This window comes from Megalopta genalis, chromosome 7, assembly GCF_051020955.1.
Source record: "Megalopta genalis isolate 19385.01 chromosome 7, iyMegGena1_principal, whole genome shotgun sequence".
Lineage (NCBI taxonomy): Eukaryota > Metazoa > Arthropoda > Insecta > Hymenoptera > Halictidae > Megalopta > Megalopta genalis.
The window spans coordinates 12373133-12398990 of record NC_135019.1 but is presented as its reverse complement, the minus strand read 5'-3'; the positions used below and the strand labels follow the sequence as shown (position 1 = coordinate 12398990).

At 43.4% G+C, this 25858-nt stretch overlaps 1 protein-coding gene across 4 annotated transcripts in view; it reads right to left on the bottom strand.

Moving 5' to 3' along the window:
- Positions 1-18226: 18226 nt before the first annotated feature.
- Positions 18227-25858, bottom strand: part of LOC117221661 (uncharacterized) — a 90505-nt gene continuing 82873 nt past the window's right edge. For all 4 annotated transcript variants that reach the window (XM_033472790.2, XM_033472791.2, XM_076523508.1 and 1 more), the window contains 8 exons: positions 25677-25798; positions 23656-23900; positions 23439-23575; positions 22615-22780; positions 22380-22491; positions 22140-22299; positions 20644-20771; positions 18227-20566 (listed from right to left, as the gene is read on the bottom strand). In XM_033472790.2, the coding sequence (XP_033328681.2) occupies positions 20514-20566; positions 20644-20771; positions 22140-22299; positions 22380-22491; positions 22615-22780; positions 23439-23575; positions 23656-23900; positions 25677-25798 (1123 nt within the window). In that variant the 3' untranslated portion in view covers positions 18227-20513. The remainder of the gene's footprint in view (positions 20567-20643; positions 20772-22139; positions 22300-22379; positions 22492-22614; positions 22781-23438; positions 23576-23655; positions 23901-25676; positions 25799-25858) is intronic.

Here is a 25858-nt window from a genome sequence, read left to right as displayed (position 1 = left end):
AAAGTATTTTCGATTGGCAAGAAAGTATTTGCGGCTGGCAAGAAAGTATTTTCGGCTGGCAAGAAAGTATTTTCGGGTGGCAAAAAAGTAGTTTCGGGTGGCAAGAAAGTCTTTTAGGGTGGCTAGAAAGCATCTTCCGGTAGCAAGAACGTATTTTCGGGTGGTAAGAACGATTTTTTCGGCTGGCAAGAAAGTATTTTCGACTGGCAAGAAAGTATTTTCGGGTGGCAAGAAAGTCTTTTAGCGTGGCAAGAAAGTATTTTCGGTTGGCAAGAACGACAAACGCGCTCAACTGTTTAATAAAACCATAATGGCGAAAATAATTCGCTTTCGGCCGAATGTTCGGTCACGGCGAATACTCGACTGAAAGTCGGAACTGATAATTTGACTAATTACGTAACGGGCGAGCCGACGCGTGGACGATCGCCTAATTGCCCTAACAGCTCGCTAGCTGGTGTCCGCTGGTTTTTTTCTGGCGTGGGCGAGCGAAAACGCGTTTCGTAATAGACAACGAACGAGACACGCGGCTCGGACAACGCGCGATTTACTTAATTACTGAGAACACCGTTAACGCACGAGCGGTGCTCGTCAACTTTCAATGCTGGGCACACCGTGTCCCCCGGTTGCCCTCGCGAAATTTACGAGGCACGCTTAGAGTTTCCGCGCCGCTCGCCCCTCCCCTCCCTTCCCTCGTGCCCCGCCTCTTCCGCGGATCGTTTCAACTAGAAACGGGTACAGTTAGAGCGGAGATTCAAGTATGTCTGGCCACGAAAGAAGCGTGCCCGATCTGGCAGGAAGGGAGCTGTTAAGAGACGGCAGTTTCGGTGCCTTCGCCAGCGAACGCTGCCGTCGACGACGTCACTCGGCGTGGGCTGCTCGCCATCTCTATGAAATATTAGGTCGTCTAACGAGCTCGTGTGCTCGTTGTTCCCATTCTTTTTAAATATCCGCGGACAGATAACGTTTGGATAACATCAATCTCGATCTTCAAGACAAATACAGGGTGTCCCGAAAATGTCTCGCAATCCGGAAATGGGAGGTTCCTGAGGTCGTTTGAAGCAACTTTTTCCTCTGCGAAAATTTTCTCCGAGGCTTCGTTTACGAGTTATTATCGAAACACACTGACCAATAAGAGGCGAGCTCGGCCGGCGCGCGGCGGCCCAGCCAACGAGCGCGCGGAGCCCAGTTCCGCTCATTGGCACGGCCGTCTCGCGTCAAATGATCTCGCCTCTGATTGGTCACTGTTTCTCGTTAATAACTCGTAAACGAAGCCGCGGATTGCATTCTCGCTAAGGGAAAAGTTGCTTCAAATGACCTCAGGAATCTCGTGCCTTCGGATTGCAAGACATTTTTGGGACACTGTATTTCCTTTACGAAATCAATGAAATATGTCGGAAAGTATAAATACAGGGTATCCTAAAAATGAAATAGGGGATAGCTGGGATCATTTGAAGCAACTTTTTCCGTAGCGAAAATTCGATCTGCGGCTTTGTTTAGGAGTTATTAACGAAAAACACTGACCAATGAGAGGCGAGCGGCACGAACTTACGAGACGACTTAATGTACAAACCTAAGAAGCAGACTGCGGATCTTTATGGTGAACAGAAATCTCCCGACAAGGTTTCAAGGAATATAAATTGGATAAAAATTGTTTCATTTAATCATATTCATAAATATCGAGAACGATATTAATTGAAATCGTTGCAAGGAATGTATCGTGATCACCGCGGCGGTTCCGATTTTGGTCGAATGATGCGATAACATTTACAGCATATTTCCATCCACCTCGAAAAGTCCATTAGTTTTAATTAAGTCGTCGATGGTGGCGGTAGAAGCGCGGGGATCGAGCGTATCCACGAGATTATCTCGTGGAATATTAAACGGTACCGAGAAAAACCTCGGAGATCTTAATCGAAATTTGTAAAATTCCCGACAACAGGAAGTTAGATGTTATTTAAATGTACGAAGTTTCAGATCCACGGAGTTTTGTACAAAGACCTACCGGACAGCAGTCGGACGGGTTAATTGCCAGGTACCGACCAGTTTTATCTTCGAGCGGACAGCCTCTAACCGCGAAAAGTTTCTCGACCCCCCGTAAATTCAAGGATCACTTGTTCCTGGAATCGTAATTATATTCATTATAGCTTGAGACCCGAATACCTTCGTACCAATGCCGACTGCACCACTGTTTTAACACATTGTACGCGGGACGCGTGTCAGTATGTTCTCGCATATTCTCGGTTGAAAAGCGTGCAACTGTTTGCATAAATATCAGTACTTCATGGAAAAATGAGTTTCGATGGAAACGTATTGAAGGAACAGTTCACGATAACTCCGTGAAAGATTATCGTAGAATGACGATTTTCCTCTCAAATTAAAGCTTGAAATGTCTACTTTAAGGTACTGTTTCTCGATTTTAAATTAGGCGTACCGTCGTCACTGTAATCACTAAAATGTGACGCCATGTTTGTCGAATTGAAGATCGCCAAGTTTGTGATAACGCAAGGGTCACTTTAAACGGCTGTAACTTCCCGAAAGAAATCACAGTCACGTTTTTTTTTATTTCAAATTAAAGGGGAAGGATTGAACTTCATTTCGCTTAAAACGACATCCTTGAGAATAATTCGACATAGTCCGTGTACTTCGTCGAACTTGGCAATTTTCAGTATGACAAACATGGCGTCACATTTAAAGGGTTACAGTGACGAGGGTACGTTCAACTTCAAATCGGGAAACCGTATCTCAAAGTAGAAGTTTCAAGCTTCAATTGAAAATCAAAGTGATCATCCTACGATGATTTCTCGCGGAGTTATCGTTAGTCAAATTTGGCCAATGTTTATTTTTATCGTCGATATTCACTGACAAGCTGCAATGTTGTTAAAGACCTCGAAATATTGACAACATTTTTTACGGTCTCGGAGCACCGTAACAAAATGGTAGCGCTTCCACCTGGTCCCGCGTTACGCGACCCTTATGGAACCGCGTCTCCCGCCCACCCATGATACCCAAAGACCATGGAACCAGCACGAGGAAATACATAATAACGTCGCGGTAGGGCCTGGCGACGTGCAAAACCAACGCGGGGCCCGACCGACTCTATTTAACCGGCGCCGGCAACTATGTAACTCGTCACGGGGCCCGCCATTAATTACCACGGACGTCCATCAGGCTTAACTGGTGAACATGGCGTCCATTCATCGGGTCCGACGCAGAGTCAAAAGACGTCGGGCCGGACCCGATAAAAAAGCGGCGACGCACACGATGGGACGGATCTGCCGGGTCTAGAACCGCGGAAAAGGGGATCGTTGAACCGGCATTGAACGATCACCGACGGACGATCGAAGCCGATCGCTCTCGGTAATTGCCTTTTGGATCGCCGCTGATATAGATTTCGACGTGCACGACACGCCGATTCCATTAAACTCGGATTCGATGACGGGCCGATCCGGCTTCCCACGAAGAATTCGATTGACCACGGATGCCCGTCCGCGGGGAATCAAAGCCGTTAGGCGATTCTCCGGCACGAGCAGAAGACGAGAGTATTCGTTTCAAATGCACGCTTTTGTTTGGGTATTGTTTGGGCGTTGCGGCGCGAGGTTTCATCGCGTGATATCCTATCAAAGCGATTGTGCCGGGCCCGCGACGTGGGTGGGAAGGAATTTTCGGCCGCGGAAATTCTGACCTACCCATGTGCGTGTGCCGTACGCGGCCGGATCTCAAGGACCGGCCGTAAAAATGGCGAGGTCCGGTTCCTGGGCCTTGTCGTTCGAAAGCCCTCGTAAGCGACGACTTTTTCCGAAGTTGTTGTACGAAAGGTAATTTTCCCTTCGATTTCAAGGGTAGTGAGTTTCCCTCTCCTTCGTTTTAGCAATTCGGAAATTCGTCGACTGGGACGACCGTGCATTAAATTGCATGACCGTGCAATTTAACCTTGCCAGTCGAGTTCTGGAGAAAGCGTTGAACAGATCATAGCACACGTATCGCCGCTTGAGAATCTTCATCGTCGTTGTTTCCTTATTGTTGTTTTTTATATTGTTATCGTTTCCTCGTTATTGTTATATCGTTGATTAGTTTATCGTTATTGCTGCTTTTACAAATATATTTATTGTTTGTTATATATTGCACGCGCACTGTTAGACATTATTATTATTCGCACATACCTTTATCCTACACGATATTGCAGTTTGTAGGAATGACGAATCCTTTTTCTTACCTCATATTTTTGCTGAATTGATTCCATTTGTTTGTGCGATGGAATCTTTAACTGGGCAAGTTTCTTGGGTTAAACCTTGTCGCATTGTTGCCAGAACTCTTACAATTGAATAAGTAATAGGGAATAGGGAATAGGAAACATGGAATAGGGAATAGGGAACAGGGAACATGGAACAGGGATCATGGAACAGGGAACAGGGAACAGGGAACAGGGAACAGGGAACAGGGAACAGGGAACAGGGAACAGGGAACATGGAACATGGAACAGGGAACAGGGAACAGGGAACATGAAACAGGGAACAGGGAACAGGGAACATGGAACAGGGAACATGGAACAGGGAACAGGGAACAGGGAACATGGAACATGGAACAGGGAACAGGGAACATGAAACAGGGAACAGGGAACAGGGAACAGGGAACAGGGAACATGGAACAGGGAACATGGAACAGGGAACATGGAACAGGGAACATGGAACAGGGAACATGAAACAGGGAACATGAAACAGGGAACATGGAACAGGGTACATGGAACAAGGAAAAAGGAACAGGGAACGTGGAACAGGGAACATGGAACATGGAACAAGGAAAAAGGAACAGGGAACATGGAACATGGAACAGGGAACGTGGAACAGGGAACATGGAACAGGGAACATGGAACAGGGAACATGAAACAGGGAACATGGAACAGGGTACATGGAACAAGGAAAAAGGAACAGGGAACGTGGAACATGGAACATGGAACAAGGAAAAAGGAACAGGGAACATGGAACGTGAAACAGGGAACATGGAACAGGGAACAGGGAACAGGGAACATGGAACAGGGAACATGGAACAGGGAACATGGAACAGGGAACATGGAACAGGGAACATGGAACAGGGAACATGGAACAGGGAACATGGAACAGGGAACATGGAACAGGGAACATGGAAAAGGGAACATGGAACAGGGAACATGGAACAGGGAACATGGAACATGGAACAGGGAATAGGTAATAGGAAATAGTTACGAATAGATAACAGTTAATAGCTATTCCGATACCGATTTTTTTCACAGCTTACGTGAACAATCTAAGAGCGAAGCAAGTTAAAAATGAAGGACCAAAGCAAAGAATAAACGTGAAAGACACTACGTTTTAAACCAACGATTTTATTTATTGAACTAAATTATAAATTTTGAACGCTGAATTTATTTAAACTTTCTACGATTTCTATTCTATGTTTGCCTAAAAAATTTCTCGTAGAAACATTATTATAATGTTAAGAACTGTAAGAGAAAAAAATCAAAAACCAATCATGTCGACTGATTCGGTAGTCCTAGCGTTAAGCATTTGGAAGAGTTAACCACGAAACATACGCTTCAATGGAAGGGAACCGAGATTGAAACGAATAAGCCAGAAAAATCATAGAGATACGTGACCAAAGAAAGATGGAAGGAAGTCGACAGGTGTTCCCGTAGCAACACCCGGAGACATGCCCTCCCCAATCGATCATTCAATTCCCACGAACCCGGCAAAATCAAGCAAACTGATCTCACGATGTCGGACGAGCCCTGGCCGTGAAGCCCCTCGTCTTTTTAAAGATCGGCAAAGGAGGATGAGGCAGCCAGAATGGGATAAGGTGTTCAGGAAGTACCCGAGTTTCAAGGCCAGGACGCGCGATTCGTACGCGATGATCTCTTCCAATTTCCTTCCTTGACGCGAATCAATCGGACTCGGATAATTGGTGATCGTTTTGCAGCAAGGCTCAACACGGCGCCGATCATCTTGCCGCAATCACACACGTGTATCCAACCGATACGAACCCTCGATCCTCGCCCAGAGAAAATCAGGAGAGAAGGAGAGCTTGACCCTCGGGGTCGCTTCAATACCCTTACGAAATTAGATTTCATCCTACTCGAATCGCGGTATCCGCGGAACGATTGAAAAGAAAAGAGGATTGCGAAGGAGAGGGAGAGAGAGAGAGAGAGAGAGAGAGGGCGAGTGAGTGAGTGAACGAATGCATTGCGTGCACGGCGTCTCGTCCAATAGGTAGATCGTCGTCTGTCGTTCGATTCATTATATGTAAATAATTTCCATTATGTTTCATCCAATTACGTTTCAATTTTAATACTGATTCTGATTCAATCTCCCTGGAGTTTATGTACTTCTCAGGAATAGTGGTATTATACCGGTATATATTTCGGTATTTTTACCGGTATAGACGTCATATACCGGTAAAATATTGTTGCGAATTTCCTTAACTCTTTGTACGATACGACGCAGCATTTTATTTGTAATAACAGAATACGAGACAATTATATATCGGTTGCTGAAATCTCGGTAAGTTGATTGCTTGACCACTGACAACTTGATCACTGACCACTTAACCACTGATCACTGATCACTGACCACTTGATCACTGACCACTGATCACTGATCACTGACCACTTGATCACTGACCACTGATCACTGATCACTGACCACTTAATCACTGATCACTGACCACTTGATCACTGACCACTGATCACTGACCACTTAATCACTGATCACTGACCACTTGATCATTAACCACTTGATCACTGATCACTGACCACTTGATCACTGACTACTAACCACTGACCACTGATCATTTGACCACCTACCACTAGCCACTGACCTCTTGACCACTGACCACTGACCACTTGACAACTGACCACTGATCACTCCCAGTAATTCTTAATAAAAAAATGTTTCGAATAAAAATTAGTCATTACACAGTTTCTAAAAAATTACAATTATAAATATTGGCAAAAGATTTTTTTATTCAATAAAAGAAAAACAAAAACGTAGCAATTTTTTTAACATAACTGTATATTATTTGTGTACGAATCGATTCATCTTTGTATTCCCTTAAAAAAGTTATTAACGTATTTACGTCGAAAATTAGTTAGTTTAGAAGTTGATTATTGTCCCGAACGACGACGCCGTCACGTCCTGAGCCTCGGTACTGCAACATTGCATCATAAGGCTGATGAAAGAGATTGACGAGTCATTTGTACGGCAGGTAATCGGTGAAGAACGATTCATGGATCGACAGCGGTGACGTCATTTATACAGCCCGGTGTCAACGAGCAATAATCAATGGGGAATATTTTTTAATAAGCGATATACAATCAGCGAAGAAGTTCCAGGAAAAGAACATCTTAATTGTCGCGGTTACAATAGGGAGCTGACACTTGCGAATGGATTGCAAAATAAACATTGAAATGATGCCTTTCGTTGTTGAAAAATGTTCGAGAAGTATAAATACTCGGATCAAGTAAATATTTCACTTTTTCTTCAATAATTGGATTAACAAGTAGAAAATATTTCCCAATTCTGACTGACGATAAATCCGCGAAAAATCATCGTAGAATGATGATTTTTTTTTTAATTAAAGCTAGAAACCTCTACTTTACGATATAGTTTCTCGATTTTAAGTTAAATGTGTCCTTGCCACTGTGACCATTTAAAATGTGAGGCCATGTTTGTCGCATTGAAAATTGCCAAGTTTGGGGACAATACAATGATTACTTTAAGCTGCTATAACTTTGCGAGAAAAAATCGCTACGCATTGTAATCTTTTTTAAATTAAAGCGGAAGAATCGAATTTTATTTTGCTGTAAACGGCAACTCCGAAAAAGAATTGTACGAAGTCCGCGCATTTAGTCAAACTTGCGAATTATCAATATGTCAAACGTGGTCTCACATTTGAATGGTTACAGTCGCGAGAGCGCATCAAACTTAAAATCCAGAAACATTGTCTTAAAATAGAGATTACAATCTTCAATGTAAAGCCAAAGTTAGCCAATTTTTACATTGAGCAATGCATAAGACCATGCGATCTACAACTGTACAAAATCCCAACAGAATTGGTGATCCCAAGGTCTCGCAGTCTCCTTGCAAGTTGAAAGTAGTACATCGATTCCAATGTTCATTTTTTCCCAAGGGTTTCCACGAAGTTGTAAAACTGATCGAATCAATGCCGCTAGATGTTCGACAGGCTTTCAGCGAGCAGTCGGATAACGAAGGTTTTAATTACGGTAGCCAGCGGACAGCGACGACGTATCCGTCGCTGATTGAGTCGCTTCTTCGGGGTGACAATCCGGCTGTGATGGCTGCCACTTGGCTGCTCGTCGGTGGTCTTCAAGGACCTGTCACGGGGACTGCTTCGTCATTGTCACCGGAAGCTGCGTACCGGCCAGAGCAATCGGGAATCTCGACAAGTGCGGTAGGCTATCGAGTTCCCGTGTTATTTTCACTGTCCGCGAAAAGCGAAGGAAACTTCTTTCGCGTCGCACGCTTCGCCAGCGACCGAGTTAAATATCAGCTCGGATCGGAGAAGAAGGATCCATGGGTGGTGACTGGTCGCTTAAGATCGAATAAAAGGAAAATTCCGAGCCGCACACGTAGCGCCGGGACACCGTCTATTTCCCTGTTACCCGAGTCAATGATCCAGGGGTCGATGCACCCTTCGATCGCTCGTCGTTTCTGATCTGCCTGTGTAGACCGCATAACGAGCCTCTGCTAATCCTTTCGAATTAATCACGCTTAGCGTAATAATTTATTGAACGATAAACGAAGAATTTGCCCCAAGTGTACGTATTACGTCAAGGATCGAGATTAAATGATCGACGTAGCTGCGCCGGGGGGAAATATCGGGCCGCGGTGTATCTAGGATGATTCAATAGGATGAAATATCTACTTTCGCGTAGCTAAGCTGGTCCTTTCACGAGCAGCCGTTTGATCTATCGCGCGTTTTATGCGAGTAGGAGTTTATGATGTTCCAATGACAGGCGATGCACCGGTCGAACTGCGATAAAACGGTATAGAAAAATCCTAAGTCGAATTTGATGGGATCGTCGCTAACAGGAAACTTCGGTCGCGAGAAAAATTCTTCAAGCTCTATAAAGATCTGTTCGTAACGGGAGAAAATATAATACTTCAGTATTCCTGTCCTCGCCTTTGCTCCTACTGCCTCGTACAAAAGCATTTCCAAAATAAACGATCTAAACAGTGCGAAAGTAGAAGCTCTACGCTGTAAAATGAGATTGGTTCGATTGTTGTAACAGTTTTGTTCGCGAAGTTATAGCAGCTCGAGTGCCAACGATTTTTCAGATCCTCGGGGAACATTCTATTCTCTAGGTGCTGAAGCTGTTCATGAATATCGCAGCGGGTAAGAAAGCGTCCCGAACGATTCGAAGAAGCTCGGAGAGCGAAGGAGAAGCAAACGGGAAGATCCCGAAACAATATCACGGCAATTTTCAGTTTCACTGGCTACAGCGGAAGCGGCTTTCCGTGTTCGCGATAGAATCGAGACGTTGCCGTCCGACCCAGACAGCTGCTGGATTGGCAAAGAACCTGGGAATCACTGCGAAACCTCTACAGTGTTGCACGGAAAGATCTGCTCAAGTACGTTTCGCATTCCCGAGTGACAGAAGCGTTTGACGCCTAACCCTGACCTAAATCGCCGCACAATTACGGATCGGACGAAATTCGCGAAACAAAAATATTTTCATTTTTCGTAAAAGATGAAATATTCGTGCTTTCCACTTCATTCGTGCATTCGAATGAAAGTTTGTTCGGATACGTACTATTAATTTATTAATTATTATATAATTATTATAATTTGTTCTAGAGTACTAGAAAATAGTCGCAACTTTGTATCTCCGACGGTTTCGGAGATAGAAATTCAAACGCGAAGGCGGTTCTCGCAAAAATTAGTAAAAGCTGAAAACTTTGAGCCTTGTTACTCTCTTATTAAAAGATGAAATATTCGTACTTTCTACTTCATTCGTACATTCGAATGAAAATTTATTCGGATACGTACTATTAATTTATTAATTATTATATAATTATTATAATTTGTTCTAGAGTACTAGAAAATAGTCGCAACTTTGTATCTCCGACGGTTTCGGAGATAGAAATTCAAACGCGAAGGCGGTTCTCGCAAAAATTGACAAAAAGCTGAAAACTTTGAGCCTTGTTACTCTCTTATTAAAAGATGAAATATTCGTACTTTCTACTTCATTCGTGCATTCGAATGAAAATTTGTTCGGATACGTACTATTAATTTATTAATTATTATATAATTATTATAATTTGTTCGAGATTACTAGAAAATAGTAGCAACTTTGCATCTTCGACGGTTTCAGAGATAGAAATTCAAACGCGAAGGCGGTTCTCGCAAAAATTAGTAAAAGCTGAAAACTTTGAGCCTTGTTACTCTCTTATTAAAAGATGAAATATTCGTACATTCGAATGAAAATTTGCTCAGATATGTACATCTTTCGAGATTACTAGACAATAGTCGCAACTTTGTATCTCCGACAGTTTCGGAGATAGAAATTCAAACGCGAAGGCGGTTCTCGCAAAAATGAGCAAAAGCTGAAAACTTTGAGCCTTGTTACTCTCTTATTAAAAGATGAAATATTCGTACATTCGAATGACAATTTGCTCAGATATGTACATCTTTCGAGATTACTAGACAATAGTCGCAACTTTGTATCTTCGACGGTTTCGAAGATGGAAATTCAAACGCGAAGGCGGTTCTCGCAAAAATTAGTAAAAGCTGGAAACTTTGAGCCTTGTTACTCTCTTATTAAAAGATGAAATATTCGTACTTTCTACTTCATTCGCGTGCATTCATTCGTACATCTTCGACGGTTTCGAAGATAGAAATTCAAACGCGAAAGCGGTTCTCAGAAAAATTGGCAAAAGCTGAAAACTTTGAGCCTTGTTACTCTCTTATTACTCTCAGAATATTTCGAAAAATTCGAGAAACAATACCCCCCCCCCCTACCCTCCGCTAATAATACGAATTGCGACATATCTCAATATCATGAAAATCCCTGACATCGATGTACAAAAAAGCGATCCGCTTGGCACGGAACGGCCCTTACGCGATCCTTGTTCGTCCGAGGATATCAAGCGCTGTCCAAAGGGTTGAACGAGCTCGTTAACATTCCGCAGCTGGCCAGATATCGTCGCACAGATAGCTACCGCACCGTAACATCTCGCGAGATAACGATCGGCTCCGAGGATCGCCAAAAGAACTAAAACCGCCGGCGACTTCGACCGAGTTTAGCCTAGATACCATGGATTTTTCAGCGCTCGATAAGCACGCCGTATAGCCCGCTGGATCCGCGGCTGGTCGATGGAAGGAACGGCTCGAACAGAACCACCGAATCGGCGACGACGACGGAAACCGCAAACACGGCGCGTTCTCGCAATCTCGCGAGGAAATCTCGCGGGCAAAGAAAGTTCAACGGGAAGAAAACAAGAGTCGCTCGTCGCTGGGTAAGCGACGGCGAAGCGGGGGAAGAGGAGCAGAGGGAACACGAGCGTAGGAACGAAAGCACAAGCAGGAACCACGAAAGACAAGGATCAGGAAAAGGTCGCGGGGAAGCAACGGGAAGTGGAAAGCCGGCATTGGTAGGGGCACGCCACGGCAGAAAGGAAAAATTGAACAAGAACGGTAAGGAGCAAAGAGTCGCACGGTGTTCCATAGGGATAGCGGGCCCCGGCATAGCGGTAGATGCCTCCAGATACCTCCAGATAATGCTCTTATTTACATAGGCTGCCGCATAAATGAAAAGTAATGCGATGATGCATCGCGGAGCCGCACGTATCGCGTACGAGTTATATCTAGGTAAATGGATGCAGCAGATGCAGCAGATGCAGCTCGATTGGCATTCGAGCAGCACACCTTCCGACGATTATTTTCGACGGCCTCGAGATCAGAGGGGCAATGATAATCCGCCCACTCGGATTAATCATTGCGCCAGATGCATCGCCTCGCGCCGCGATACAAATTTCTATTCGATAATGCCTGTGGGAAACTTTGTAAATGCGAATAATTGAATAATTGTCCGCGCAAATGGGCCACGCGAATGTATATGCATTTTGATGCCGCGCGTAGGCCGCGTCGGCGACTCGCGTGCGCGATTGCGCCTATTAAGATGGTTCTGCCAATGAATTTCTAATTGCTGGATGCCGGTCATTAACGCTGGATGAAACTGCTGTTTCCAGAGAAACGTGTTTACGTGGTAACTTCGAAGATGTTTGGAATTCTAGGTTACGTATTTATAGTAACATGTATAGTACCGACATTCGTGTAACGCTAGATATACGGAGCGCTAAAAGCAGCTGTTTTATATAATTAATGTATAATTAATATATAACGTATTAATTAATATATAGTTAATACGATTTTTAAGGAGTTATTTATTATTATTTATTACTATTGTTGTAAGGAGTATTATTTATTATTTATTATTTAAGGAGTATTACTTCCAGCAAGTAACGCATACATTGAATAAATAACTTGTAAATGTATCTTTACCATCTGAATGAATCATAAAAGTGACCCGTCATTCTGACATGTTCTGTAAACCTAGTGTTAATTGCTGACACGATCTCAAATTCCGTTGATGTCGTTCGTGATCTTGGTATTTTTTCCTTTGATCTCTCTTTTCGCCGGGGCTAAAAAAAATAGATCGTTGAAATAGTAAATGGATAATAAATATTTGTATTTTCTCGTGTAATACAGAATTTGGCGAGTAAACTATTTTTGAAATAATAGTTACATATGGATATTACGTAGTTAAACATATTTGAAATGCGTATAACCATCGTGTAACCATCATTTCCGAAAAAGTTTATTTGTCAAATTCTGTGTTGCACGGGAAGATACAAATATTTATAGTCTATCTACTATTTTAAAAATCTATTTTTCTCCATCCCCGTTCTTCGTAGGCACATTAAAATTATTTCTAGTACCGCACTTCGCTTTATTAACCCTTAGCGCTCCGAAGGCTCCGCTAGGGAGACATTTGTCCTTTGTTCCGTAACTCCGAAGGCTCCGCTGCGGAGCCAAATGTTTTTAGCATACGTTATCGTCGGCGTTAGCAATTGTTATCTGTAGTTAAAACGTGCTAAGTCTGTACCATTACGATTAAACCATTTTTTTACCTTTTCTATGGTTAGCAACATGGAGAAAAATCAATATTACGATGAGAATTTAGAGCCGAGCGACACCGAAGACGTATTTGATTTTGAAGAGTTAAAAGACATTGTGGAGGACAATGTTGGTTATGATTCTGACACTTCGAATAGTAGTAGCGAAATTATACTACCAAAGAGACGAAGAATGAGAATTATTGAAAGCGAAAGCGAAGATTCGTTACAAGATTTGGATGATCGGCGTGATGTTACGGAAGAATTACATATTCCAGATAGAATACCTTTTAGTGTATTGTCACAGGTCATTGGACCACAAGTTCCTACAAACCTTGAACAGCCGATACAATATTTGAAATCATATCTCACGGACGAATTGGTAAATGAAATTATAAAAGAAACCAACAATTACGCGGAAAATGTTCTAAACTTGAAGGAAATATCTAGTAACTCTATTTGGCAAAGTGAATACTGTGACACTTGTCCAAGTGAACCCAGAATGCACATGGGAGATTGTTACCAAAGATATCGCACCATGGTGAATCACAAAATTGAAAATTTATCTTTTATTTACAATAGGAAAATGTATATTTATAAAATAAATAAAATCAAATGCATTCGCAAGGACGTGTAATCTTTTCCGCTCAAAATAAGACTTCCTTTATCTCAGGCGCTCCGCTCCAAAAATGTGCCGCTAAGGGTTAACACTTATCATACACCCGTTAACCCGTATATTCTTAATATACAGTAAATTAAGTCACCGCCGGTGGTTTTTGATGTTGCACCGCGGTTCGATTTAGTCGGTGCTTCGGACGTTTACGTAATTATTCGGGAACAGGAAAACATTGCAGCCGCGTCCACCGTGGTGGAATAGTTGTCGCGGCGGCACGGTGATTGATTAAAGGGCGAAAGCAGCGCTTGAACGCGGCTGCTCGAACGGCGGCACTTGTTTTACACCTTCCTGTCGTTTCTGAAGTTACTCTTGGGTGGTAATCCTAACGTTTCGACGTGGAACCTTCACGGTTTGCTCTCGCTCTTCGACGACGAGTCGAAGAATGAGTTTTAAACGCCGCTGCGGGGACTGGATTCTTTGCCAAACGAGCTCCGATCCTCGTTATGATTTTCTCCCAATCTACATTCTCATCATTTTTCCGTATTTCCGTCCTTTCCGCTTCCACAAGCATACTCCTGTTCCTTCGATGCGCGCGTTCTAGCATCGTTTCTCGTGCACACGAATTTCCTGACCCGGAAGAACGCGTTGATTAAGAAAGAAACGCGAAAGTAGTTCATGCAAATGTAACTCACGGTAAATCCACGATAAAGAAGGATCTATTTTATGCCGCGACGCCTTGCCGGAATTTATTAAATACAATTGTCATTACTTTTAAATTTATTTGCGATTCGTAAATTGTGATTTCTTTGTGATTTCCTTTCTATCGTCGACGCTTAAGCTAAGCGTGGACACAAAATGAACAAGATCTCGATGCGAGATGAAAATTTTCTGCACGCGTTTTACGTGCACACTTTCCTCGTTAACGCACGGAATCGGTGTATTTTAACTGCAGCAAGGAAGTAATGCAGTACTGGATTAACCCGTTGATATAGCATTTTCTTCGAAGTTGCTGCGATTAGAATTTCTTCTTAGAAGGGAAAGAAAATTGATGCTTATCGTGTACTTAAATTTACTTGAATACTTAAATATTGGTGACAAGAGATTACAATTTTATTCCAATTTTAAAGGACAAAGTATATATATATATATATATATATATATATATATATATATATATATATATATATATATAACATCTATGCTCAATACAAGTTATTACTAGAAATTTTTACGACGAGTCGGACTCGTCAAAGTACGGCAACGGGTTAACATTAAGAACGTCGAAGCGTCGTGTTCGGCCGAGAACGTTCGAACGCCTTCTAACAGACTATCTATCGTTCATGCATCGAACGGAACTCGAAACGCGCGTTTCTGCGAATCGCCGGAACAAATCGCAGCAACATCGAACGAACTTCCCTCCGGCTCGGCGGAGTACGGTACCCGAAAGACAATCCGAGCAGCCGACAACAACGAGCCGCGAGAAGCTCGGGTCGTTATCGAAGGAGAACGGCCTAGGATGTGTCGGTTGATCGCGCGGATTTCGCGGGAAGAGTTAACAGTATCGGGGCCCGATACGGTCCCGATGCGACTGGCTGCCGGCGGCCGTACCCACGGCAGCGACCGTTTTATTTCTCGTGGAAAAGAAACGATCGGGCGAGTAGCGGCCGTGAAATCGCGATACGACGTCTTCGCGTCCGTAAAGAATTATTAGAGTGCGCCGGGGTCTCGATCTCACGCGAACGCTCGCTCCTACTCGCTTCTCTTTTTTCGAGGAACACTGTCTCACGTGCGCCGCGGATGCGCCGAGGATGCGCCGATTCCTGTGTCGAATCGGCGGAAACACTCGCTCGATCGGCCTTCGACAAGAGGAAATCGTGTTCGCTTAATCGACGCCACCGATGATTGTTCGCCGAGTGACGCAGCCGAGGAGACAAGAAGCACAGTTGATTTAGTCATACTCGTAATTGAACGACGAGGAAAAGGATGCAACGTTGTTAAGCGTTTCAATGTTCCAATCTTACGCCGCTGATCTAAAGCGTTCGGGAAAGTTTCGCGTTGCGTCGAGATGCTAATGTTCGAAACTGAAACGTGGGACTGCTTTTTTGGGCAATTGTTCATCACAAGTGATGCGACAAGTCGACTGCGGATCTTTATGCGAAATGAGAATTGTCTGCAACATTTGTACGAAGCGAGTGTTGCGCGATGATTTAGCTCTTCGCGTGTGAACGTTAACGAGCTGCAAAGGATGTAATAGCATCTTTAACCAGTTAGCTGTGTTTGACGAGTATACTCGTCATGGAGAAATGGCAATACTTTGTGACACGACGAGTATACTCGTCGTGCGTAAGGAGTTGCAAGACTCGAATAATCGTATCTCCTCTTCCCAAATTGTCCACTTTTGTGCATAATCTGAGCGTCAATTAGGGAGACATTACTGTACTGCAACCGCATCTTTTCATCCAAACATTTCTGACTTTTCCAACTTCACACTGCGAAAACTAACCGACTAAAATGAAATACGAAATCTACCGACCGTCCAAGGTCACTGTCCCCACTGCCATTTCCTGCTCCCACTTTCTAGGCAGTGGGAAGAGCATGATCGAAAATGGGGACAGATGTCTCGAACGAAGCACAGAAGAATGCCTAACACGAATTGGAACAATTGCAACAGAATTTCTGCTGCAGGCCTATTATACTACTTTCAAAATACTACTCTATCCATCGTAGCATCTCTTCATCCCTCGATCCGTAGTCGTAGGTTCATCTGAACTTGATTTTCTGCATTACCGTCGCGTCGCCCACTTTGTGTACTGTATCTCGATAGCGTATCATGCGACATGTGTTTGTTGTTCGTGTTTTAACGTACGTATTCGGTTTCACCGAGAAGATTGCGATGTCTCACTCACTGCGAAACCGGTCCCGATCGATCGGATCGGAAACCGCTCCCAAAATCCTCTTGCGTTCCTGTCTAGCATTTCTTCGCTTCTGTCGCCTACACTGATTCGCCGAAGTATTAATTTATATTAGTTAGCTGTGTTTGACGAGTATACTCGTCATGGAGAAATGGCAATATTTTGTGACACGACGAGTATACTCATCGTGCGTAAGAGAAGTGACCATTGGCTATTTAAATTGTAATTTTAAGGAAAACAAAAACATATTCTCAAATTTCAAGACGTTCATAATATTTTGAAGCCAATCCTGCACGAAGTTGTTTACATTGTTATAAAAATAAAATTAGAAAAGAATCACGGTACTGGTGTTCGACGTGCAAAGTGCCATTATATATTGTTCCTTGCTTTGCTAAATACCACTCTCTCTCTGCAGCAGCAATTTGAATTTTTAACTTTTATAAGTATTCGATTATCCCTGGGTTTTTCGTTTATTATGTATATGGTATATGTTAACGTCAAGTGATTAAGTAAATATTAGTGATAAAATTGTTAATTTTATCAAATAAAACCGTCTTTTTTATCCAATATTTTAACAGCGACACTTACATTGTGTTCGACGAGTATACTCGTCGTCGCTTGATTCTCGCGACACATATAGGTGCGCGTTCTGAAATGGAGGCGCCACAGCTAACTGCTTAAATTCTGCCAAAGCGTCGACTACCTTATATTCGACGTATTCATTTTTGTCATGCATAAAAATGACCGCGTAAAAATCGTCGGTTCATTGACAAAGAAAGAGTATGTAGTCCCTTAAAAGGCAGAAGTAATTACTCGATCGTCCGACGAAGATGTCCAAAGTGACAAAACCGCGATTGATTTCGACGATTCCAGGGTAAAATGTGATCTCCATTGCAACGATTCGCGTAGCGTTCACATTTCGGAGAGGCCGGTGATTTTCGAGCGAAGTCGACCGTCTCGATAAAACCGCTAATTGCCGGCAGAAAGAACGGAGACGCGTGAAAGAGAATGAAGCAAATTGTTCGCGGGGCATCTGAATAAGAACGGTCTCTGCTCGCGGAACAGCCGAGCTTGTTCGCCATTTATATTTAAATTGGACTAACAATGTGGAGCTCTTCAAAGTAAACGGCGTTGCGCGAACGATGGAAAAACGAGGGAGCAGTGCCAACACGTTTTTCTCGGGACCGTAACACGCGTTCTGGACGCATGCTCGCCTTCCGCAATTTATTTGGAATGCTGTCGTAGGCGCCACGCGGTTCTTACACGGAACGGCCGAGAAAACGCGTCGAGCTATTCCGAACGATTCGGTTCTTCTCGATCGTCGTTTTCTGTCCGAGGGAGAGACAGCTCGCGTAAACGGACCATCGTTTCCTTTTCTTCCGGGTCTACTTTAGATATTCCGATGCGTTCGATTCGATCGGATCGATCCCGATCCGTTCCATTTGATCCGTTCGAGATTCGTTCGATTCGACTCGATTCATTCACAGTTTCGTGCGTTCGTTCCCAGGAATTGGCTTCATGCCTGCCGTTAATTGATTCGCAACCCGATTTATTTGATTAAGACAGGTGTACCGACCAACTTAAATATACAAACGTCCTATGTACGTGTGTGCTCGAGGTATGTAGTAGTCTTCGGAGCTGTCTTCCTGATTGAAGCAATCTTGAAATTCGTAATTAATACAGACATCAGCATATTTCACTCGAAGAGATACCAGCGAGGCTAGATACACTCCACAATTTACAGTTTATTAACACTATCGACAGAACTGTAAATATTCTTTAACCTGGAGCTGATTCCCTGAGAATCGATACAAAATTAAACTGTACAGTCGTTCTCCCGTGGACCAAGATCATTTATAATAATGCAGCCTTTCGACCAAATATCGCCGAAAATCCGTCGCGGACGAGAACTTTTATAGTACAAAAAATATTTGCCTCGGAGAACTAGAATCTTTTGTTGTGTACAATGTACATTGAACGGGATCGAATTACATATTAGATTCTTTGGAAAATGATTTCGTTTTTTTGTCAACGGAGGCATTAGTTGTATTTTGAACCAACCGGTTCCATTGGGCACCGCATCGTCATTATTAACACTAGGTTCACGGATCCCGTCAAAATGGTGGGTCACCAATTTCTTCATTTACGATTAGTATTCAAATAGCAAAAATACATTTACGAGTTATTTATTCGATACACGTGTTACTAGCGGCAAACATTACAATAACTAGACTACGAATCTTTATACATTCATGATTTGTGCAAATTTTAAAAATGCAAGGAAACGTATAAATTAACAAGGTGCAATTTTTATTGTATTTTTACGGCATGTAATCTTTTACTTGACGAAAAAATATGTTTCTTAGTTCTAATATTTTTCAAAATGACGTATGAAACTCAAAATTTGCACAAAGATCCGCAATCTAGCAACAACACACGTTCAAAATCCGTATAAATGTCTTATACTATTACAAACCAATATAAAACAGTTGCTTTTAGTGCTCCGTAAATCTAGCGTTAAACTGCAGATGTTATCGTCGATACGTCGAGATTCGTCCTCGAAGGATTAAAGCGATCGGTACAAGGCGACAGCAAGAAACGGACTAATACTTTCCAAAATGACGTATGTAAATCAAAATTTGCTTAAAGACCCACAATCTAGCAACAACACACGTTCAAAATCGGAATAAATGTCTTATACTATTACAAACCAATATAAAACAGCTGCTTAATGCTCCGTAAATCTGGCGTTAAACTGCAGATGTTATCGTCGATAAGTCGAGATTCGTCCTCGAAGGATTAAAGCGATCGGTACAAGGCGACAGCAAGAAACGGGCAACGTGATCAGCCAGTTAGATATTGGACGAGGAAGAAGCAGCCCGGGACGATCGAACGTGTACCGTGAAGGAACGCGGCCGGTCGCGATCGGCGCCTTGACTTTCTCCTATTGTCGACCGTCCGGCGAGTATATAATAGGTACACGCTCGGTTTTTATGGACACGCGTAATTACTCGATCAGCGCGACGCGTTGCCGTTTTACCGCCGCGAAGGAGCGCGGTCGTGGCCGCGTACGTGTCGAGATTGTCGAGATCCCGGGCGCGAGATAGCGGCATGACGGCGGCGGCATGGCACAGCGTCCACAAGAAAGCCGAACCCCGAGGTGTGTATACGGGATCGAGACGAACGAGCATGTGGGTGAAGGCTGGAGGGCTCTCCAGGATGTGTCGAAAGTGAAACCCAAGGCCTCGCCGCGTGCGGACGCGCTTAAGGAGTCGCCGCGGCTCGGCGATCGTCCTCGACGCGCTCGATCATCGTTTCGGATCGGTATCGATCTGCGCCGCGGCCGCGGCCGCGGCTGAAAAATCTGACCCCCGACGGAACCTCCAGCCGGCCGATTGTGCAACCGTCGTTCCCCCATGGTGGTTCTCGCTTCGATGACCCGGACTCGTTGCTGGCACTCCTCCGCAACCTTCTCCGTTTTCGTCTTTCCACTTTTCCACTCGCTTTTACGCGCGCCGATTTTGAAACGCGGGGCCCGCGCGGAAGCCGCGCGAACGATCGCCGGCCGAGATTCCGGCGGCCGAGTCAAAAACGAGACGGACCGCGATGATATCCGGACAGGATACTATCGATCAGAGTACCTGCACTCCACTTGCTAACTTTTCCGCCGAACGACTCGATATTCTGACGCAAACCGAGGGTTCGGGATCCGCGCACGGTTGGCCCAGTTCCACGATGAAAGACCGCCGCGGTGCCTTCGACGGAGAATTACTGGCGGGAACTCCGGCCGAGGTCGAGTCGGAACGAGGATTCCTCGCGTTATTCGTCGGTTTTCCGGGACCGAGGCAGCAGGCAAGTCAGCGCGATGCAACCTGGAATCGAGATGATGAGTTACGATGTTTACGCTGCGCGCTTTTGTTCGCGGGGCAATGTAGTCGAGATTGTTTACTTAGCAGAAAGCCCGACAGCGTCAGGATCGGAGCTATGCAGCCGTATGCTAGGAGCACCGGGAACAGCACGTTCCCGATTATCGAGCCGATTCTGCCGGAGGTCATCACCAGGCTCACCGCCATCGTTCTAGAATGAAACGGCTAATTAATTTTCTTTCGGCCGAGCGACTGATCCGAGGTGAACAGACTGCGAACTTCGTTGCTTCTCTACCCGTGACAGTTGTTAGGCGTAATTTCTCCCAGAAATGTTTGAAGTCGGAATCGAAACACGCAGATCCGAGAATACTAAGTCGCGCTAAGACACGATTCTTCGAGCCTCGTGGCTCTTTTTTATAAAAACTGAATAGTAATGCTAGAATAAAAACTATAACTTAACTTTTTTATCACTAATTTCTTGCCACGATTTGAAGACAATTCGGAGGCCACGTGCTACTATTTGACTTGATTCACCTTGATCGACTCCGACAAAACTTAGCATCGGCGTAGCAATAAATTACATAGGCGTAGGACTAGCACAGAGAAATTCGCAGCAACCCGAAATTTGGTATTTCCGGGAGAAATTATTGTATACAGTAAATTCTCTCCAATTGTCCCACAATTTGTGGACTAGCACAGGAAAATTCGCAGCAACCCGAAATTTGACATTTCTAGAATAAAAACTATAACTTAACTTTTTTATCTCTAATTTCTTGCCACGATTTGAAGACAATTCGGAGGCCACGTGCTACGATTTGACTTGATTCACCTTGATCGACTCCGACAAACCTTAGCATCGGCGTAGCAATAAATTACATAGGCGTAGGACTAGCACAGGGAAATTCGCAGCAACCCGAAATTTGGTATTTCCGGGAGAAATTATTGTATACAATAAATTCTCTCCAATTGTCCCACAGTTTGTATACAAAAATGGACAATTTGGGCAGAGGAAATACAATTATACTAATCGGCGACTACAAATACATGCCGCGAGGCTCGAATAATCGAATCTCCTCTTGCCAAATTGACCATATTTGTTTACAAGCTAAGAAACAATTGGAGAGAATTTTGTCGTGCGGAAAGTTATTTTGTTTTTTAAGATTCGGAGAATATCAACACTGAACCTACCACCGCCGCTCAAACGACCGGTTTCACATTTTTTATCTCATAATTGTCGAAGTCATAAAGCTGCTTCCATTAGAAATTGTTAAACTTATGTATCTATTCAGGCACACGATATTATTAGAATCGTGAAAATGTTAAGTAAACTCTATTCTGTAATCCTTGTAACGCGACACTTGTTAGTTGCATTTAGATCCCGGTAGGTTTAGCGCTGAGACAAGAAATTTTGGAAATTTCGTTCTGCAAGAGTGTCAAAAAAAGCGCACGATTCAGCATTTTGCCAATAAAATAAGAAACAGAACTTCAACGAGCTTCTTTTACTCCGAACGTTAAAAAAATCGTCTTTCACGTTCTGTTCATCCGCTTGAAAACAATTCGGTGTTCGTAGCCTTCGAACCTCAAGGACGTCGGGAAGAGGATGACAGCAGCCGCGACGACGATGTTCAACGAAATGTTCGTCAATCCCACGAACACGCAGGTTAATCCCAAGGTAATCACGGTGTTCGTCGACCAAATGAAATAGACTATGCAAGATAAAGCGGCGCCGTAAGAAATAACTGCAACAGAACCGATGAAACTGTAACGATAAATACATCAATCTCGAACAAGATTATTCTAAAAACAGTCGAACACTCACAGAGCAGAAGCCTGTGGTTCAGGAATTGCGAGACGAAGCTGGTTGATATGACGAAGAGGCACGCCACGGTGGCTATGATAATGGTGTTCAAATAAATGGACTCGCTGACGATCTGGTAAACAGAAAAGCGATCACAAAAATGCAAACGTTCGCGGATCTCGCGCGAATGCTCGTTGAACACCTATCGCTTTGTTCCGCGAGGAAACTTCGGAAATAAACCGGTCGAGTCTCTTACGTTTTGGCAAGCTAACTGATCGACCTCCGCTGCCTTCTGCACAGTCGAGCGATCCAGAATCTCGCAGAACGACGGATCTCCTTCCGTGGTGGCATTGTGGTTCGACGAATCGAAGTTGTTCAGTATAGCGAACAATTGTGGCTGCCATAGTCGAATGGTGTTGAATCTGGCAAGGCCGTCGGGCAAATCAGTAGTAAAACGCGAGTCAAAGTCGGACGACGTGCCTCGGAATCGTGTGATAATTTATTGGCCGGATCACGTATGGATTTTGAATCCGTAATCGGCGGTTCTGACGCGAGAAGTCGCAACGCGAATGGCGACAGACGCTGATAAAACGACCGTGCCGTGTTAATGGCGGAACTGGTTAGCTGATACGCAACTGCTGCACGCTGATAAAACAGTGCGAATGGTTAATCGCGTTTTTAATAGCGGTCGACGCTCGAACGTCCGTTTTCCGATCTTATTGTGGCGATCAATGTGCATTATAATGTAATCCGGATGCCGCCGTAAAATTAGCTCTATGGAGGCTCGTTAACGCGAGGAGAGCTGCCCGCGGAATGCGGATTGATCCGTTTTACGATTGACGATATCAGCTTTCGAGCCATAGGATCCCGTTGATTTTCGAGCGACGCGAATTCATCGGAGTTTCCCGAGCCGACGAGTCGCGCGATCGCGAAGCCCGTAGGCTCGAAATCAAGCGCGAACTTTTCGCCGAAGCCGGCAAACACAATAAACACACTTGTTCGCGCTTCAACCACTCGAGCGTCAATCCGTGGGCGGACTCATCTCGTTCGAGAAAATGAGTAAGAGAGCGAAACACTCACGCCAGCATCGTCGCGAACTGCATCGAAGTGACCAAACAAAGCCGAGGGCCGTGCGGATACGAGAAAATTGCTGTCATCGCGTTCTTCTTGTTGTCGTTCTTCTGCTTCCTTAACGACTTCTCCTCTAAACTTTCAATCTTGAATGAAAACAGCTTGCGTTAGCTTCCAGAAAAATCATTTCGCTGCTTTCTGGCCGCGTCGTCGGCCTCGAACCCACCGGATATTCGGCGGCGGATTTCCCTGTGTTCAGCCGATAAATCTGTTGGAAAACTTTCAAAGCCTCGGCGTTGCGACCTTGGGACATCAGGAACTTCGGACTTTCCGGGAAAAATGAGAGACCGACGACGCCGAGGATCAACGGGACGCCGCTGAGAGACAGAAACATCCTCCAGGAGTTGTAGACGAAGCTGCCTTCGCCCAGAACTATGGACCAGGGCTGGGGTACCACCAACCATGCTAACGCTGAGACACAAAATTACTCCATTAATTTAATAATTGGTATATAATAATTGGTATATTGGTATTTAATAATTGGTATGTATATACAGGGTGTCTCAGTAACTCTGTTACAAAGCAATATCTCCATTATCGTTAATGATACACGGAAATGCTTCAGGAACAAATTGTTTGGTTCGATGGGACACATATTGTGGTGGAAATCATTCTTTTGTAAAGGTCACATTTCTTGAGATTTCAAGGTCATCGATGTTTTTTTCAAATGGGATTACATATTTCTATCATTATATCATGATAGCTAAGATCAAGACGAATCTAATAACCTATAATACCATGACCTTCATATGATCTTGGGTACCAAAAATAAAGAAATTTTTATACATGGACCACACGTTTATTGATACCAAATGCCAGCATGTTTTTATGTTATGTTCCTTTCGGTAGACGTCACGGTTTTTGGTATAACGTTTTGGTATGGAGTATGGAGCTCTGTTAAAGTTTTCATAATCGAATTAATAAATGTCTTGAAATCGATGGAAATAATTTTGAACATTTATTACAATAAATTTTTCATTGTTGATCTCTCTGTTTTAGTTATTTCATTATGCGTGTCCAAGCCTAAAAATCTCTTTATCTTTCGTACCCAAGGTCACAGGAAGACCATAGTATTATAGGTTATTAGATTCGTCTTGATCTTAGCTATCACGATATAATGATAGAAATATGTAATCCCATTTGAAAAAACATCTATGACCTTGAAATCTCAAAAAATATGACCTTTACAAAAGAATGATTTCCAGTACAACATGTGTCCCTTCGAACCAAACAATTTGTTCCTGAAGCAATTCCGCGTATCATTAACGATAATGGAGATATCGCTTTGTAACAGAGTTACTGAGACACCCTGTATATATACAGAGTGTCAAAATATACAGGATGTCTCAGGCATACATGTCAATACTTGAGAAGCTGTATCTACGAACGAAAGTCTGCATTCTCGCGGTGGCAAGAATTTTCGAACATTTCTTATAATAATAATTGTGCTACAATAAATCATAAATGTCTCTAAAATCTTCTTAGTAGTAGTTTATATAAACTTTCTTCATATATATGACGTCAGTATACAAAAATATATTTTAATACTTGAGAAGCTGAATTTACACATTAAAATAAGTAAAATATATTCTACGGACAAGTGTCGTATGTACTTTACTTTTCGAGTTATAAGTTAAATAAGAGCGACTGCGAAATTCAATGTTGAGACGTGTAAGAGCGTGTATTGAAACAGCTGGTGGATATTTTGACATCTACTTTAGTCGTTTATAACTCGGGAAGTATGGTACGTAGGACACCTGTCCACGGGTTATTTTTTACTTATTTCAACGCGTAGATTCAGCTTCTCAAGTATTGACATATATTTCTGTATACCGAGGCCGTATAGATGAAAAAAGTTTACATAAACTTCTGTCCGGACATGCTCTATTAAGAAGACTTTTAAGATATTTATGATTTATCGTAGCACAATTATTATTATACATATATTTGTCGAATTAGTGTCTGATGACCTTTTCCAAATATTCCACATCTGTATTGGAGATAATAATACATGCGTTTTCAATACAGTCTCAAAATTGATCTTCTGTTTTCATCGTATTTCTCGAAACGACATATAAATTTTGAAACTCCAACCTTTCCGAACACACCGTGTCCACAAATGAATAATTTATATACTAATAAATATGATCAATTTGAATGCCAACGTTTCGTCGGCTTTTAAGTTACATGCAGTCACGATGTTTCCAAAGGTGATGGAGAAGCCAATGATCAACGGGATCCTCGTTCTCCCCTTGATCCCGTAGAACTCGGAACAGTATGACACCGTGGAAGCATGGGGGCCGCTTATTCTGCGGTAGAAAATTCGACTTGTAGTTGCTGATCAGTCGCAATTCGAAGCTCGAGCTCTT